This window comes from Ammospiza nelsoni, chromosome 12 (genome assembly GCF_027579445.1).
Source record: "Ammospiza nelsoni isolate bAmmNel1 chromosome 12, bAmmNel1.pri, whole genome shotgun sequence".
In the NCBI taxonomy this organism is placed as follows: Eukaryota; Metazoa; Chordata; class Aves; order Passeriformes; family Passerellidae; genus Ammospiza; species Ammospiza nelsoni.
In genome coordinates this window covers 8505007-8519427 of record NC_080644.1, presented here as the reverse complement: position 1 = coordinate 8519427, position 14421 = coordinate 8505007, and the positions used below count along the sequence as shown (strand labels likewise).

The 14421-nt window shown below is 41.5% G+C and overlaps 1 protein-coding gene across 1 annotated transcript in view; it reads left to right on the top strand.

Moving 5' to 3' along the window:
* The first annotated feature begins 3784 nt into the window (after positions 1-3784).
* The window catches only part of EYA2 (EYA transcriptional coactivator and phosphatase 2), a 49632-nt gene continuing 38995 nt past the window's right edge, over positions 3785-14421 (top strand). The window contains exons 1-4 of the mRNA XM_059480684.1: positions 3785-3898; positions 7540-7588; positions 8187-8329; positions 11496-11612. Of these exons, the coding sequence (XP_059336667.1) occupies positions 3790-3898; positions 7540-7588; positions 8187-8329; positions 11496-11612 (418 nt within the window). The 5' untranslated portion in view covers positions 3785-3789. The remainder of the gene's footprint in view (positions 3899-7539; positions 7589-8186; positions 8330-11495; positions 11613-14421) is intronic.

Below are 14421 nucleotides of genomic sequence, written 5' to 3'. Positions count from 1 at the left end.
TAAACATTAGAAAAAAGTTTCTGTTTTTGGCAGAGATTTTGTGGGCTAACTTTCAGGGTGAAATACTGGGGTTTGAGTAGGGGATTCTAATGGAAAAGCTGAGCAACAAATTCACACAAGGTTCTTCTTAATTACAGAAGCCAAAAGCTCTTCCAGATGTCTGTCAGCCCTGTATGCTAGATGCTGCCATCACTGGTTTTAATAAAAGCTCATATTCAGCAAACTTTTATTACTGATTTACTGTACACTGCTTAAGCCAGAAAATGTTTTTTCTCTATAAAGAAAACAAAGACCTGATATTTTCATCAGTTGCACTCCAGCATGTCATTTACTGTGTTAAATACCAGCCCTGTTCCATTATTTGACTGTTTTCTGTAGCTTGCCATCATTAAAACTGGAATTTCAGAAACTCTTGTCAAGAAGTCCATAGGCAAGAAATGCACGTGAATAAATCAGTAAATGGTGCGTGCAAAACAGGCAAAGCCACTAACAGCACTCAGACGTGACAGGCACAGCCAGGCAGCTCTGTGAAAAGTTACCTGTTTGTACATGCAGCTAATGCAGACTAAACTAAAATGAGAGCTGAAAAAACAGGAAAATACAATGTGACTTGGTGAATACAAAAGTGAACAGAACAAAACCAGTAGAAGAACCATCAGGCAGAGGGTAGCTAATGAAATCTCTGAACAATGATGTAATTAAAGGGCATTAATCACTATAAAAGATCATTTCCCTTTAAACATCTGCTCCTGTTCACTTGGCAACAGCCTGGGCAGTGTCATGAATGATGGGAGTTTGGATTATGCTGAAGGGTATGTGTTATCTGAGAAACAGGGTGGAACAGCCCCAGCTTGACAGGATCTGGGGCAGCAGTGCTTCCCCTCGGTTCAGGGATAGCCCTGAGGAAGGGGAAAAGAAGTGAGATGGTGCTCAGAGTGGGAAGGAAAAGCTTCTATAAAATGGAACCCCACCTTCTCAGCCATGCAGACAAAATTTAATTGGGTGCTAGTGGATTTGAATAAATGAATTCCTTAAATCCTCTGGGAAAATGCCCCTGCCCACCCCGCTGTTTCCAGAGTGCCTTAAGAGCCATAGCTCATACCTTGTTCTGCCCCACTGAGAGCCACTGCAGTTTTCGCTGAGTTCTTTCTCTGTGGCAGCCTGGCTGTGCCAGCAAGGGAGTGTTGGCTTTTCTGGAGAAAAAGCTCTGGCACAAGTTCAGTGTGCAGAGGAAGGGCTGTGACCATCCCTGACTGCCCTGCAGTGCTTTGGTACGGATGGAGCAGAACATCCTGCAGTGCTGAGCGAAACCTCTCATGAGCTGTGTTCTGAGTTCAGTGAGGAGTCATGGACTGTTGTTTCAGCTCTGGACTGTGTCCCTTGAGTGGGATTTTTTACACCTGGGGATTATTTTTTTGTATCTTTGCACACATCTGCCTCCTTATTGCATTTCCACTGGCTGTGGGCACAATTGGTAGCTCTGTGCTTCTGCATTTTCAGCTTGTCTGCATCTAAGGCAGGGATGGGGAGCCAGCTGTGCTCCTCTTACAAGGACACATCTGAAGGTGGAACCCTTTGAGACCCTCTAGCAGCAGAGATGCAGCTGCAGAGCAAGGCTGATTTTTATGCTGCTCTGGTTTCCTTAGCAGATCTGAAACAGGTAGCACTTGGGGACAAAGGGATAACACAAGTGTTAGATCCAGAGCATTTCTGCCACACTAGTCATTCATAAGGTCTCCTTCATGGCACATACTTGGGAAGCCTTTTCCAGCCTCTGGAATTGAGGCTGTGTTGGTGATGAGATACCCACATGGATTTCCAAGGGAGGCAGATCCCAGATCCCACCTGGAGAGAGGAGGATTGGGATTGTGGACGCTGTACATGGTTATGCCTCTTCATTTCAGCCTATTTTTGGTAGTTCTGTGAATTCACAGAGGGTTCATGTTTGTGGTTTTTTTTTTGGTTGTTGGTTTTTGGGTTTTTTTTTTGTTTTGTTTTGTTTTTGTCTGGGCAGCTGTCAGGTGAGAAAATGAAAATGAATTTAGCTTTGGTTTTGCTGTTTAGTAACAGATTAAATGATCTGGTTTGTGCTTGTTCTTAACAATACTTGTCCTCCCTCACAGGCTTTATAAAAGGGACTGGGGAGGTTCAGATAAAAAGGATGTGGTTTTCTGTTTCTCAAAGCTGGTAAAGCCATACAGGGGTATTTAAACAGAAAATCAAAACAAACCCCTTGGCTTCTCCGAGAACACATAGATTGGTATTGCAGCAGCCTGACGATTTCAGCTTTGTGTGCTGCTCTCTGTAGCTCTGGGATGTTTGAGGTGTGCTGTGGGTTGTGAGCAGCCAGGTGCTGCCTGCCCAGTCCGGCCCAGGGAGGTGCCAGCCTGGAGCAGGGATGTGCCAGCTGCCTTGGCAGCCACGCTCAGTGATGAGGGGAGGGAGCCTGAGCCAGCTCAGCCAGGATCCACTCACCACCACCTTCCCTCTCCCCCATCAGCTCCTGCTCTGCCCAAGAGCACAGTTATGCTTTCCCCTAACAGCCCTAATTCCACGCAGTGATTTCAGGGAGCTGAGCTGAGGTTGTGCTCTGTGTGGCCACAGAAAGCAAAGAACAGCACAGAATCTCTGAGTTCTCTGTTCTGGGCTTGAAACAAAAGCTGCAGGTTTAGTCTTGGAAAATCCACATAGGTTTCCATTGCATTGTGTGTATTTACAGAGAAATAAAGACATTTAATTGAGAGTTTTTGCTCCAGGTTTTCTTTGCCCAGTGGGTTCTTCAGTTCTAGATGCAGGCATTGGTTACACAGGGAACAAGGAGAGATTATTGCATTATGGGAGTGAAGGTTTCAAGGAAACCTGCCCTGCATAAAAGGAGTTGTGCAGGTATCAAATGTAGCAAACTTCATTGTACTCACCCCATTGTCTTCACCAAAACATAGGTGTGTAAATCTGTGCACTTAATGACATATTTTGTACCCATCCAAAATACCCAATGCTTCCAAAGGAAGCAAGCAGCTGAACAGGTCTGTAGCTGCAGGTGGGCACATTAATTGAAAATGGTGGTGTGTACAGGAATACACCTGTTGCTTTTGTACATAAGGTCTGAAATAAGGATTTAGTCCTTGTTTCTGGGCTGTTCATGTAATGCAGAGGTTGTAAGCTGTCATGGTGGTGTAGGTCATGTGCACACATGAAGAATTGTGTTTTTCTTCAGAGATGCAAGCCCTAGATGTCATGAATTTGAAATTCTTAGTTGCATGAGAGAAAGTTGCTCATGTGAAAGGGACTGTCCTTGTATCACTGCCACCTAATGGCCAGGACATTGTACTGGGGTGCCTGGTTTGGGTGTCCCCTGGAAAACTGATCCTGTCACCAGTCCTGACTTTATTACCTTGTAAGACCTGATAATGATCTTAACTCAGCTTCATTTCAGCCTGTTACAGTCTGTTCTGCAGCCTCACTGGACACTGGGGTGTGTATTCTTGCTTTGATGGCATATGAGAGATCTGGAATTTTGTTTTTGTGTGGCAAAATCCAGGCAGAAAGGGAAATCATTAATCAGATGGGTGTAATCTCCAAGGAAGCAAGTACTGCATTTTAATTCAGCATTTCCCTTTGATGAAAACTTTAGTGAATGTTATTATGTGGAATTTATATGAAGCCTGGGTTTAGGTAATCAGCTTTAATATTTATACTCTTAGGGAAAAAAAAATTGAATCATTAGTAAGCATGCATAATTAATGAATAAATTGTATTTTTCCTTTGTTTTCCTTCAGGTATAAGGAAATGCTAGATCTAGTGATATCACCCAGCCTGACTGTAAATAGAGAGTGCCCTGACAGACTGAAGCTTAACCTTTCTCACATTTATGCCACAGCTCCAGATGACATAGAAGGTAGGCTGCTCTTCTGCTTGCTGTTTGCTGCTTTAACATAAAATAAATGAATATAGGTTACCAAAGGGAGCTGGCCACTGCAAGGCCTCTGCTTCTGGCAGTTAGTTCTACAGTATAGTGAGCAACTGAGATTTTTGAGGGTGTTTCTTTTTTTTTTTGTTTGTTTGTTTGTTTGTTTGTTTTTTTGTATATTCACCAGTTGTGGTTGAATCCTTTAGTTCCACAATGGCTTGAATGCAAATGGAATAGAAATATTTCATATGTAAATCTATATCTGTGTATGGTTGGTGCCTGCATTTACACACATGCATGTGTAGATTTTTGTTCCACTGGAGGAATTGCAGGTGTAAACTGTATTTTGTGTAGACCTGGTAGTTTTTGCTGGAGCCCCAGTGGTGTTGTGAACGTGAGTCCTGGGCTTTGGTGGCTGTGCTGCTGTTAATGTGGGGGCTCCCAGGCCCAGAAATTTATTGAGCAGCCTGAAAACCTCCTGCCAAAGCAGCTCTGTGCCCAGTTTGCTTTGCTCTGAGACCACTGCTGCCATCCCCCAATGGTTTTAGCCCTGCTGGCCCCTGCTCTGGAGTTTCACATTTGGCAGGTACCAGGGACAAATTCTTTCAGTGGTTGAGGCTCTGATGGAAATTTATCTGCTCTCATCCTTCTCCCCCCTGCCCCATCGTACTGTTCAAGTGAAGGAAACAGAAGAATGTTAAATCTGCTAAAAAAATTATTGGCAAGTGATGCAGCTGAACTAGTTCTTGCTAGTACAATCCCAGCTATTGTTTGCTGCGGTCAGGGATCTGTCAGCCTTCCTGTTAGAGGGGAGGTAGGAAAAGGCACTGACTATTATGTTTTAGGAGTATGTTTAACCCTTCATTTAGAGGCTCTTGGAAGGCCAGGAGATGTTTTGTTTGCATGTTTGCTCAGGCATTAGGAATTGCATGGTTAAATCACGCCCATCGTGGCTGCCTATTTACAAGAGCAGCAGAAGGAATTACAGGAAACATCCTTTTAAATGGTCCTGTTTGCAGAAAAGATTAGAGCTAGAAATGATTTTTAGGTACATCTATTTGTAAAAGTCTTGGTGCAGGAACTGTTTTTTGTTGTGGGGTATAAATAAGAGCCAACAGAGGAGCACCACTTTGCCAGTGACAGCTCACGTTGATTTGTTTCTTGTAGAAATATTATGGTGTTTTTTCTACAGAATGATCCCCTGTGCTACCAAGACTGTGCTCTTTCCCTTGAAAATACTTGTGGTTAATTTGAAGAACAGGAAAATACTTGTGTGTTTTACAATTCTCAGACTGACAGAGCTCTTCATGTAATAAATGCACACAAATTTGTGCTCTGTATTACACATAAAGTATTCAATTTAGCAAGCCTAGTCATGGTACTTAACTCATTTAGATGTCCATGTAGGTGTCTGGTCTGTTGTTTTCATGGGTGCTTGTCGTGAGGTGTGCAGTTATATCAATGTAATTTTCAATATAATAGAAATATTATATGTATAAAATATATAATTTGCACATTTTGCCTGTAGGATCAACTTTGTCTTTTCTTGTCAGTGACAGTAGCATATTGCATATTCACACACAGTAAATTCCTGCTTGGAATTCTTGGCAAACTTATTTAGTCTGTACCAAAATAAAAATTTGATGCTGTGGTGTTTTTCAAAGAGAAAAGAAATGAGGCTTGTGCTCAAACTGTTTTGTTGGTTTTTTTGATGTAAAACCCATTAAGAATTAAAGAAATTAATTGTAAATGTCTATTTTTAAGTGCAGTTCTGTTTGGTAATGAGGGACAGACGGAAATGGTGTAATTCTTGTTTTCACAGTCTGAAAATCTAATTTTCTAAACTATTCTCTTTCAGGTAAGTCAAAGCTAATTTTTCATAGTGAGTTTGAAGGTGACTCAGGTAAGTCCAGTTTTGGTTTTAAACTCAGTCTTTTTTCTATGGAGGTGTAAGTGAATAGATATGTGTGTGTAACATTATCCTTTGTCAATAATATGTGCATTTTTATAACACTGTCCTTTGTCAGTATTTTAAACTAAACCTCTCTGCCTGTTGCTTGGGAAATAGGTTGCTGTACCACATTTTATAGGTACAGAAAGCAAGGTAGGGTTGCAGGTGGGTTTTAGTTTTCTGAGGTGTGGGAGGGTTGCAGGAGTTTGAAGAGTCTTTCTGGTTTTGTTTCTGTGAGTGCTTAGGGTAATCCTGTCAGTGATTATACATGTAGGGGTTTCACCATTAATTACATAAATTAACATTCTAAAAAAAGAATGATGCCTAGTAATTAATATTTCAGCAAGTACTCATAATGATGTGATTTTTATTGAAATTTAGTCTAAAAAGTTACCAGATGAAATGGCAGTGTTGTTAAAAATAGTTTGATGTAATCTCCGTGTTATAGCATAAAATGATCAAGCCATGTAAAATGTTGTGAAAAAGCGTTATGTGTGAAAAACAAATTCAAGAGATCAAATCAGGAAGAACAAACATTTCAGATGTGAGCATGTTGGATCTTTTTGGTCATTCTGTCCATGTTTGCAGCACAAATTACCCAAACCCATAGAACTGTTTGCGTGCATTTAGAATTTATATGTGCTTGCATATTTCATTAAATGAAAAATGGTGTAAATATTTAATTTGCCAGCTGACCAATGTCTGAACCAGGGAGGTTGTGCTGCTTTGGTCACTGGAGGTGGCTGCAGAAGCCCTGTGCAGTGAGTCTGGTGTGTGCATTGATGCACAGCAGACACAGAGGCTGAATCAGTTGTGGCTTGTCATTATTGATGATTGTGAGAGTGTTTTGGCATTTGTAGTTTTGGATTAATGACGGCTCCAGCCATGAACCGAGGAACAAAGTTTGGATGGCACTGTGGAGGCAACCTGCAAAATGTACATGGTGGTGACATTTTCAGTGCAACTTGCAGGTTTTAATTTAGCTTTTTTTGTTTGTTTGTTTTTAGTTTTTAATTTGATAAATATAAATTTATCTCTGAATAAAGCTGGTAGCACATTTTTCTTTGGTAGTGTTACAGCACACAGTTGTTTGGTCCATTAGAAGGCATCTTGCACATATAACTTGCATGATAGGTTTTCTACTGATGTAATATTTGATTGCTAGTAGTTCAATAAAGTATGCTATAGTTAACTCAAAAAATTCAAATTAAGGAGATTTATGATGTTGTATTTTTAATATTTACTATTATTTGATATATTTTAATGGACATTAAAGAAAGTGAGTCATGGTCTAGGAGAGTACCAAATAAAGCAAAAGATCAAAATGTGCAGGGAGCTTAAATCACTTCAGCAATCATAGTATTGGCTTTTATAGCCTTTAGCATATGAGTCATTGCTTCAAAGCCCAGCTTCATGACTGATATCCGTCCCATGAGAAGAAGAAACTGGTAGTTCAATCAATTTGTATCACCCTCAATTAAAAACTAAATCTATACTTGTTGTGAAGCAGAGAATGTCTTTCTTACCTACCTCAACTTGGGAATATTAACTAAAAAATAAAAAGTCTTTTGATTCCTGTATATTTCTTTCAAACCAGCATTGGTAAAAACAATTGTATCAGCTTGGCCACGGAGCAGAACACAATGAAAATCTAAGACCCTTTAATTTTGTTTTCCAGGCAGCAGCAAAGCAGCACCGCAGTGTCCTCTCCATCTGTACACCACAAAGTGAGTGCTCGTGCCAAGTGCTGTAATTTAAAATCCCTGTTTTGCTGAACAGCCATTTTGTGCAGACTTCTGTCACCTTAAAAAACATCTGCCCTAAGCCCATCCACCTGTTCCCCCACACGTCTCTGGCACAGGGAAGGAGCTGGTTCTTAATCTGCTTGGATATGGAGTGAAATAAGGTTTGAGGTACTGTGAACTGTGTTTTTGTGCCTCTGGGTACCCAAACCTTATCAGTTTGAATATTGTTATGTTTATGAGTAACCACAGAGGGGATGTGTCGAAATGTCTGAGGTTTCCCATCTCACTTCTTCGGCAGACTCAAAATGACACACGAAAAATCAGTGTTGATTTTATTTTATCTTTTTAACTTGCATGTATTTTGCACTGTCTTAAAGTCACCGTGCATTTAGATGGCTTAATCCGATAGTTCCTAAAACAGACTTCTGCCTCAGTCAGCTCAATTCCAATTCCCAAAATATTCAGCATCCTGTGTTGAACACTATTTTAGCAAGATGTCTAGAACTGCTCTGCTTGTGCTCTAGAAGACCATGTGCACCAACTATTGCCTTAAACCCTTCTGTTTTCTTGTTCTGAATAGACATTATCCCCACATAGTGACAGTCCCGTCCTTCCCCACGATGGCAGCCTATGGACAGGCTCAGTACAGCACGGGAATCCAGCAGGCTGCTGCCTACACTGCCTATCCCCCTCCAGGGCAGCCCTACGGAATCCCCTCCTACAGTGAGTACCCCACAGTCCTGCTGCCTCTGAGGGCATCGTCCTCCTGCTCCTGGCAAAACAGATTTGGGGTCTTTAAGTTTTACACTGAAGTGTCATTTGTGTCTCGGCAACGTTAGGCTTAGAGGAGAGTCTGACTCTAAAAATGTTGGGTTTCCTTTGAATGTTATTAGCTTTAAACCTATCACCTCGTCATATCATGGGTTATGTTTTTGCTAACTAGGTAAGTTTGGAGCCAGTCAATTGTAGACTATGAGAAATTCAGGTTCACTCGGATGTGCAATTTAGGAGTAATAGCTCACGAGTGTTCCCATGATTCACTGTCAAGACAAAGTACAGTAAATATGATATTTATGAAAACTACACTTAGATATTTATGAAAACTACACTTTGCCATCCTTGATTCTTCCTGAGGTTTCAATAACACAAGCTACTTCAAGAAAATTTCTGTGTATGTTATTACAGAAGAACCAAAATGCAGAGCAGAATAAGGCATGGGTGAGATGTTAGAGAGTACCTTAGTTTTGGAAGACAGTTTGTGTTTAAATGGACACTTACTGGCTGTATGTGCAGTCAGCATTTCTAACCCCAGTCAGCTTTGTTCCCTGCTTTTCTGCACAGCCTTGCCAACAGCTGTGGGGAGACAGTGCTGGGCAGGAGCAGCTGGGGCAGCTAATTAAACCAGCACTCCTGACAGAGGAATGCCTGCTAAACCAAGCCTTAAGTGTCCTCAAGCTCTGCATGGGGATACCAAGCTCTTGAGGAAGTTGAAAGTTCTTTCCACTCCTAAAGACCAAAGAGATGTTGCTCTTATTTAGGTGAAGCTCTTTAGCAGAAAACTTTGGGCTTCCTTCTTCTGGCTGCTCACATGAGGGCTGAGTCTTGCACCATTAAAATGGTTTCACAGTTTTGTTTCCACTCCTATTTTCTCTTGTGCTCCTTAACACCTTTGTTTACTTGGCAAATACAGGATCTCTTCCCAACAAGAAGTTTTTATACAGACAAAGCTTTTACTGAAGGGGAATTTCATGCAGCACACCAAGGCTGGGGAAGTGGCCTTGGCAGAGCCAAAGCTCTACCAGGATGATGAGAGGAATGTTCAGGGACCCTTTCTGGAGCTGTTTGTGTGTTTGCATCAGCTGGCTGACTTCCAAGGAAAACTCTGAGCAGTTGTCCTGTTAGAGCAGGTGAAAGCAGAGCCATTTGCTACTGCCTAGAGGCTTTAGGGCATACATGTGTCAGGCCCATATGCTGCTTATAAATCCTGTGGGTGACCTCTTAGCATCCTTGAACACTGATTTCCCTCCCCCAGCCTGTACACCCTCTCTAAGATACTCAGCACAGCATATGACAAACTCCACCTGGCTGACAACCAAGAACAATGAAGCAGTATTGTTTTTAGGCACAAAAAATAAAACTCGGCCAGCTCCTAGACAAAACAGAACATTATGTGGAAATTAATTTGGTGCTAAGGTATTTTGGTGTCTGACAACAATTTTTAGGCTTCCAAAGAGGCCCATTTGCTGGAGATTAATTGTAGCTAGGGTGGGCAGATTGAGTGCTGGCCTGTGGAGTGCTGATGGAATAGAAAAGCAGGGGATGTTGGGGAGAGGGGCTTCTCTGCACACTCCTCTCTGCCCAGCAGTGATGAAGCTCCACACTTGCACCAGAATTTGTCCCTTCACTGTCCAAATAAACTTCCTGCCTTTCACAGTCATCTTGTGATGAGCTTGTGCTCAAACTGCATCACAGTTCTTCTCACCTAAAGCTATAATAAGTGATTTTTATTAGAGAAAACAGTATCTGGGAGAGCTTACTCCAAACCTGAGCAAGCACAGACCTGCTGCTTCTAGTCAAGCTAGAAAGGAGCATGTTTGGGGAAAGGCACCTGAATTCAATTTGTCTACAAGTGCTAAAAATGACAACAGCATAGAAATTGTGTAAATCCAATGTCCAAACATCAGCAAGGTTTTTTTTTAATCCCAGCACCCAGGGAGTGTCCATCTTTTGTTGTGCAAATAGGATGCAAAGGAGGGAAGGATCATGCCCAAAGGGTTCATAATGTGTTGCACCTTTGAGCTGTTTATTTTAATAATACATCTGTACAATCTCAGCTGCATCTCAGAATAAAATATCAACTGCTTTCATTACCAGCAAGGGTTTCATCTTGCAATGTTTAATTCAACTATTGCTGTTCCCCCTGTAAATTGTCAGTTTAATTGCCTGGTTTTAGAAATGAAAAGATTTTTGTGGCTTCAGGGCTTACCTGTTGTTCCTGAACTGTTTGTTATATCCAACTGAGTAGATGATAACCCTCCTGTAGGACTTGCCAATAAATGTTTTGATACCAAAGCTGAAAATACAATGCAAGTAAAAAATAACTCTTTTGAGAACAGAAATCTTAAGGTTATTTTGCTGAAGATCCTGTTCCATTGTCAATCTTTGCTTGCATCTGATAACTCTTCAGGAAGTTTGTGTGTCAGTTTCTTCAATTCTACAACAAGAGTTTCTTCAATTCTGTAACAAAACTATATCTTCAGAAATTGCTTTTGAGAACAGTATTATTCATGGCTGTTTACCCATCTTAGAAAAAGTGCTTTTGGTTGTGGGTACAGGATGTGGCTAACTCAAATAAATTAATAAATCACAAATAAATTTGGGATTAATTTGTTTGGCTGTTAGGAGACCTGTTTGGGTAATGCAAGTAGTTAAACACACACACATATATATATATCTATATGTGTGTGTGTGTTTATTATATTATATACATAATATAACTGATATATATATCACATATACGTATTAGATAGATAGATATAGATACAGATATAGATATAACATATGGCTATAAAGCTGATATCTATCTATCTATATATATATATATATATCACATATACATATTAGATAGGTAGATATATCTCTAATATGTATATGTGTGTGAAAGAAAGTGTAAAAAAAGAGCGTTTATTAGTTTAAAATCCAGCGGAAAAATTGTTAATGTTCTTCTTAGTACATGCTGAAGACACCTGTGTTAGATGTGGCACCAAAAAAAAAAAAAAATAGAGAAGAAAAAAGAAAAAGGAGTCCTGTGGGTTTGGGGGTTTTGTTCACCTGCTTTTTGTCCATGTTTCCATGCCAAGCACTCATGTTTTGCTCTTGGCTCCCCAAGGCATTAAGACCGAGGACAGCCTGAGCCACTCTCCAGGGCAGAGCGGCTTCCTCAGCTACGGCTCCGGCTTCAGCGCGCCCGCAGCGGGGCAGGCGCCCTACACCTACCAGATGCACGGTGAGTGAGCATCACCTGGGGCACCACAGGGTCGCCTGGGCACTCACAGGGTTACCTGGGCCATCACAGGGTCACCTGGTGTAAGAGCCAGAATGAGAGATGCAGTACTCCAGGGGCTCTCCAAAATGCAGTTTATTGTACCCAAGGTTTCACAGCAGCCCAGGGCCGTGGGTGACAGAGCTGTGCCTACAGCTGTCAGCTCCAGCTGCAGGCAGGCCTGGAGACTCTTTGGTTTTGGTTACAATGCATTCTATACTTTTCTTTGGTGAGCATCTTAATAAAGTAGTACCAATCTATACCTTAACTATTATCGATAGCCTATCATAACTACTATCATTACCATATTCATGTTGCTATTCTCCAATCACTAAAAGTTAGTACATTATGGTTTAAGCTAGAAGTTGTTTTTCAGTTTTCTTGTAGTGGCAAATTCTGAGACCTTTTTTCCACTTGCAACATTTGCTGGCTTGTTTGCCTGTGCTTTCTGCTTGGTAAAAGCATCTTATTTGGGGTGGGTTTATCCTTTGTTCTAAGCCATAAAATTCCCTTCTAACTAACACACCCTTTGCCTCCTTGGTTATCCAGTGAGACCGGCTCAGCAATTCTTTTCTTCTATATCAAAACTTGCTTCCATCTCTATTCCTTCATTAGACTCTTCATTTAAAAATCTTTCTGCTAAGCATACATATCTGTGAGACTTCTTGTCAAACTTTCATCCTTCCCAACAGCCTGGGGCACTCACAGCCCTGTGCTGGACCCATCCTCCTCCTGCAGCTGCTGTGGAAATCTTCTAGGTGCAGGCAGTCAGCACAGGGAAGGAGGTAAAGTCTCTGCTTGATCTGTTTTGCTCATCAAGGCATTGATTTCTGGCTGAGGGACTGGATTTAGCAGTCTAATGTCCTAGCAGAATTCCACCTATGATCAATATAAGCTTTGTCTTTCTGCAGAAACTGTGTTTTCTTTCTCTTGATTAGTTCTGTGACTGCATACCTGGGATTGTTGTGTTGGTGTGAGTTCCTGCATTCTGATGGAAGCAAAACAAAGGTGGTTTTACACTTCATGCAAGCAGTCCTGTCAGTATTATGCTTCTTTCTGCCTTATGCTGACCTGAACAAACTGCTCTGTGCTTAAACTGCTGCATATTCTCCCTACTAGTATTTCTTTAACAGCCTGATACTTTGATACTAAGAAAAATGAGAGTGACTCTGCTTGAGGAGAGTCTGCACACAAGGATAAAGCTCTGTGTTGGCTTTGTTCATCCCTCTGAGATTTTCCAAGGGTTGGAAAACCAAAGAGGAATTGCATGGCTTTCCCAAACTCTTGCAGAAGCTGTGGAAGGGGAGAGACATCAAGACTTTCACTTTGCTTTTTTTGATATTGTTGAGGATTTTATGCAAAAAGCCCTTTTGTGACATTGTACCTAGCTGTTCCATTGCAAAACTGTCTTTTAATTCTTTTCAATCCTGAAAGTGGGAGATGAGCATACACATCCACATTTCTTTTAAGTCTGAGACCAACTAAAATGAAAAGAGAGAAAACAAGGTAAAATCCATTTTATTCCAGATATTATCTAAGAAAGCTGAAGACTAAGAGTTGACCCTTGGCTGAGCCTTCACCTGCTAGTTTTGTTAGAGCACATTATCACTAAGGTGGTTTTTGGGGCTTGAATACCTCATAGTACATGCTGAAGACACCTGTGTTGGATGTGGCACCAAAAAAAAGAAAAGAAAAAAGAAATAGGAGGCCTGTGGGTTTGGATTTTTGGTCACCTGGACTTCTGCCTACTTCTGATCCTACTTCCACATATGTTCTCTTGAGAAGACAGACTCTTGACTTTATTTGGACTGAGGTTTTTAAGATGTCCCCATTTTCAAGCGGTTTAGACGAGCAAATTTTGTGCATCAGCACTTGAAAATGTTCCCCTTGCAAGCAGCAGTGACACAGCCATGAGTTGTACCAAGACAGGCTGAGGAGAACTGTGTGTGTGAGCATGAATGTGCCCTAGGGCCATGCTGTGATATTAGGAAAAATCACTTCTCTTCACATATTTATTCCAGGGAGATCATTCCAGCCAGCTCAGTAAGCCTTTAACACCAAAGAAAACAGTTTCTGCAAGTGGCAGGTGCTTTCTCCAAGGCACAGGGAGCAGGAGTAAATGTGTCTTCCTGTAAACAAATATTTCCACCCTTCCTCTGCTGGCTTGTGAGAGGAGCAGTGTGAAGCTGCCTGGCTGCGTGGTTTATTTACCTTGCTGAGTGCTAGTGAGAGGTTTGAGTGAGGAGAAGGAGCCTTCCTGTGCTGAGTGCTACTGAGGAATGTGTGCTCAGGGCTTTCCCACGCCACAGCTCTTGGGGGTGGGGAGGTGACCCCTGCCTGTGCCACCAGCCCCAGGGCCACTGGGCTTTGCTGCTGATGGGCTAAAACAGCTCAAAAGGACAAACTTTTATCAATATATTTTTATTAAAAAGTTCAGTGGGGCTTTAAGAGTCAAGCTTCTAACTCCCAGTTCAAGGATAAAGTGTTTTCTGCATCATGGAGGAAGAGAGATTGTGAAGAGGATGATGGTCAGGGGCTCAGCAAGAAAAGGTACCTCAAACTGCTGCTCAGTGTTCTGTTACCAAGTGCAAGGAAAAAAATTATTTTTTAAGCTATTCTCTGCAAGTATTTAAAGAGTTAATAGCTCAGGTACAGAAGTGAAATAAGGTGGTATTGTTTGCCTTCAGTGAGGACCAAATCCCAAAGCAACATAATGATCTCATTTGTGGGTGAGGGTGGGTGGTCAGATTGCTCAGCCCTCGTGATTCCTCCT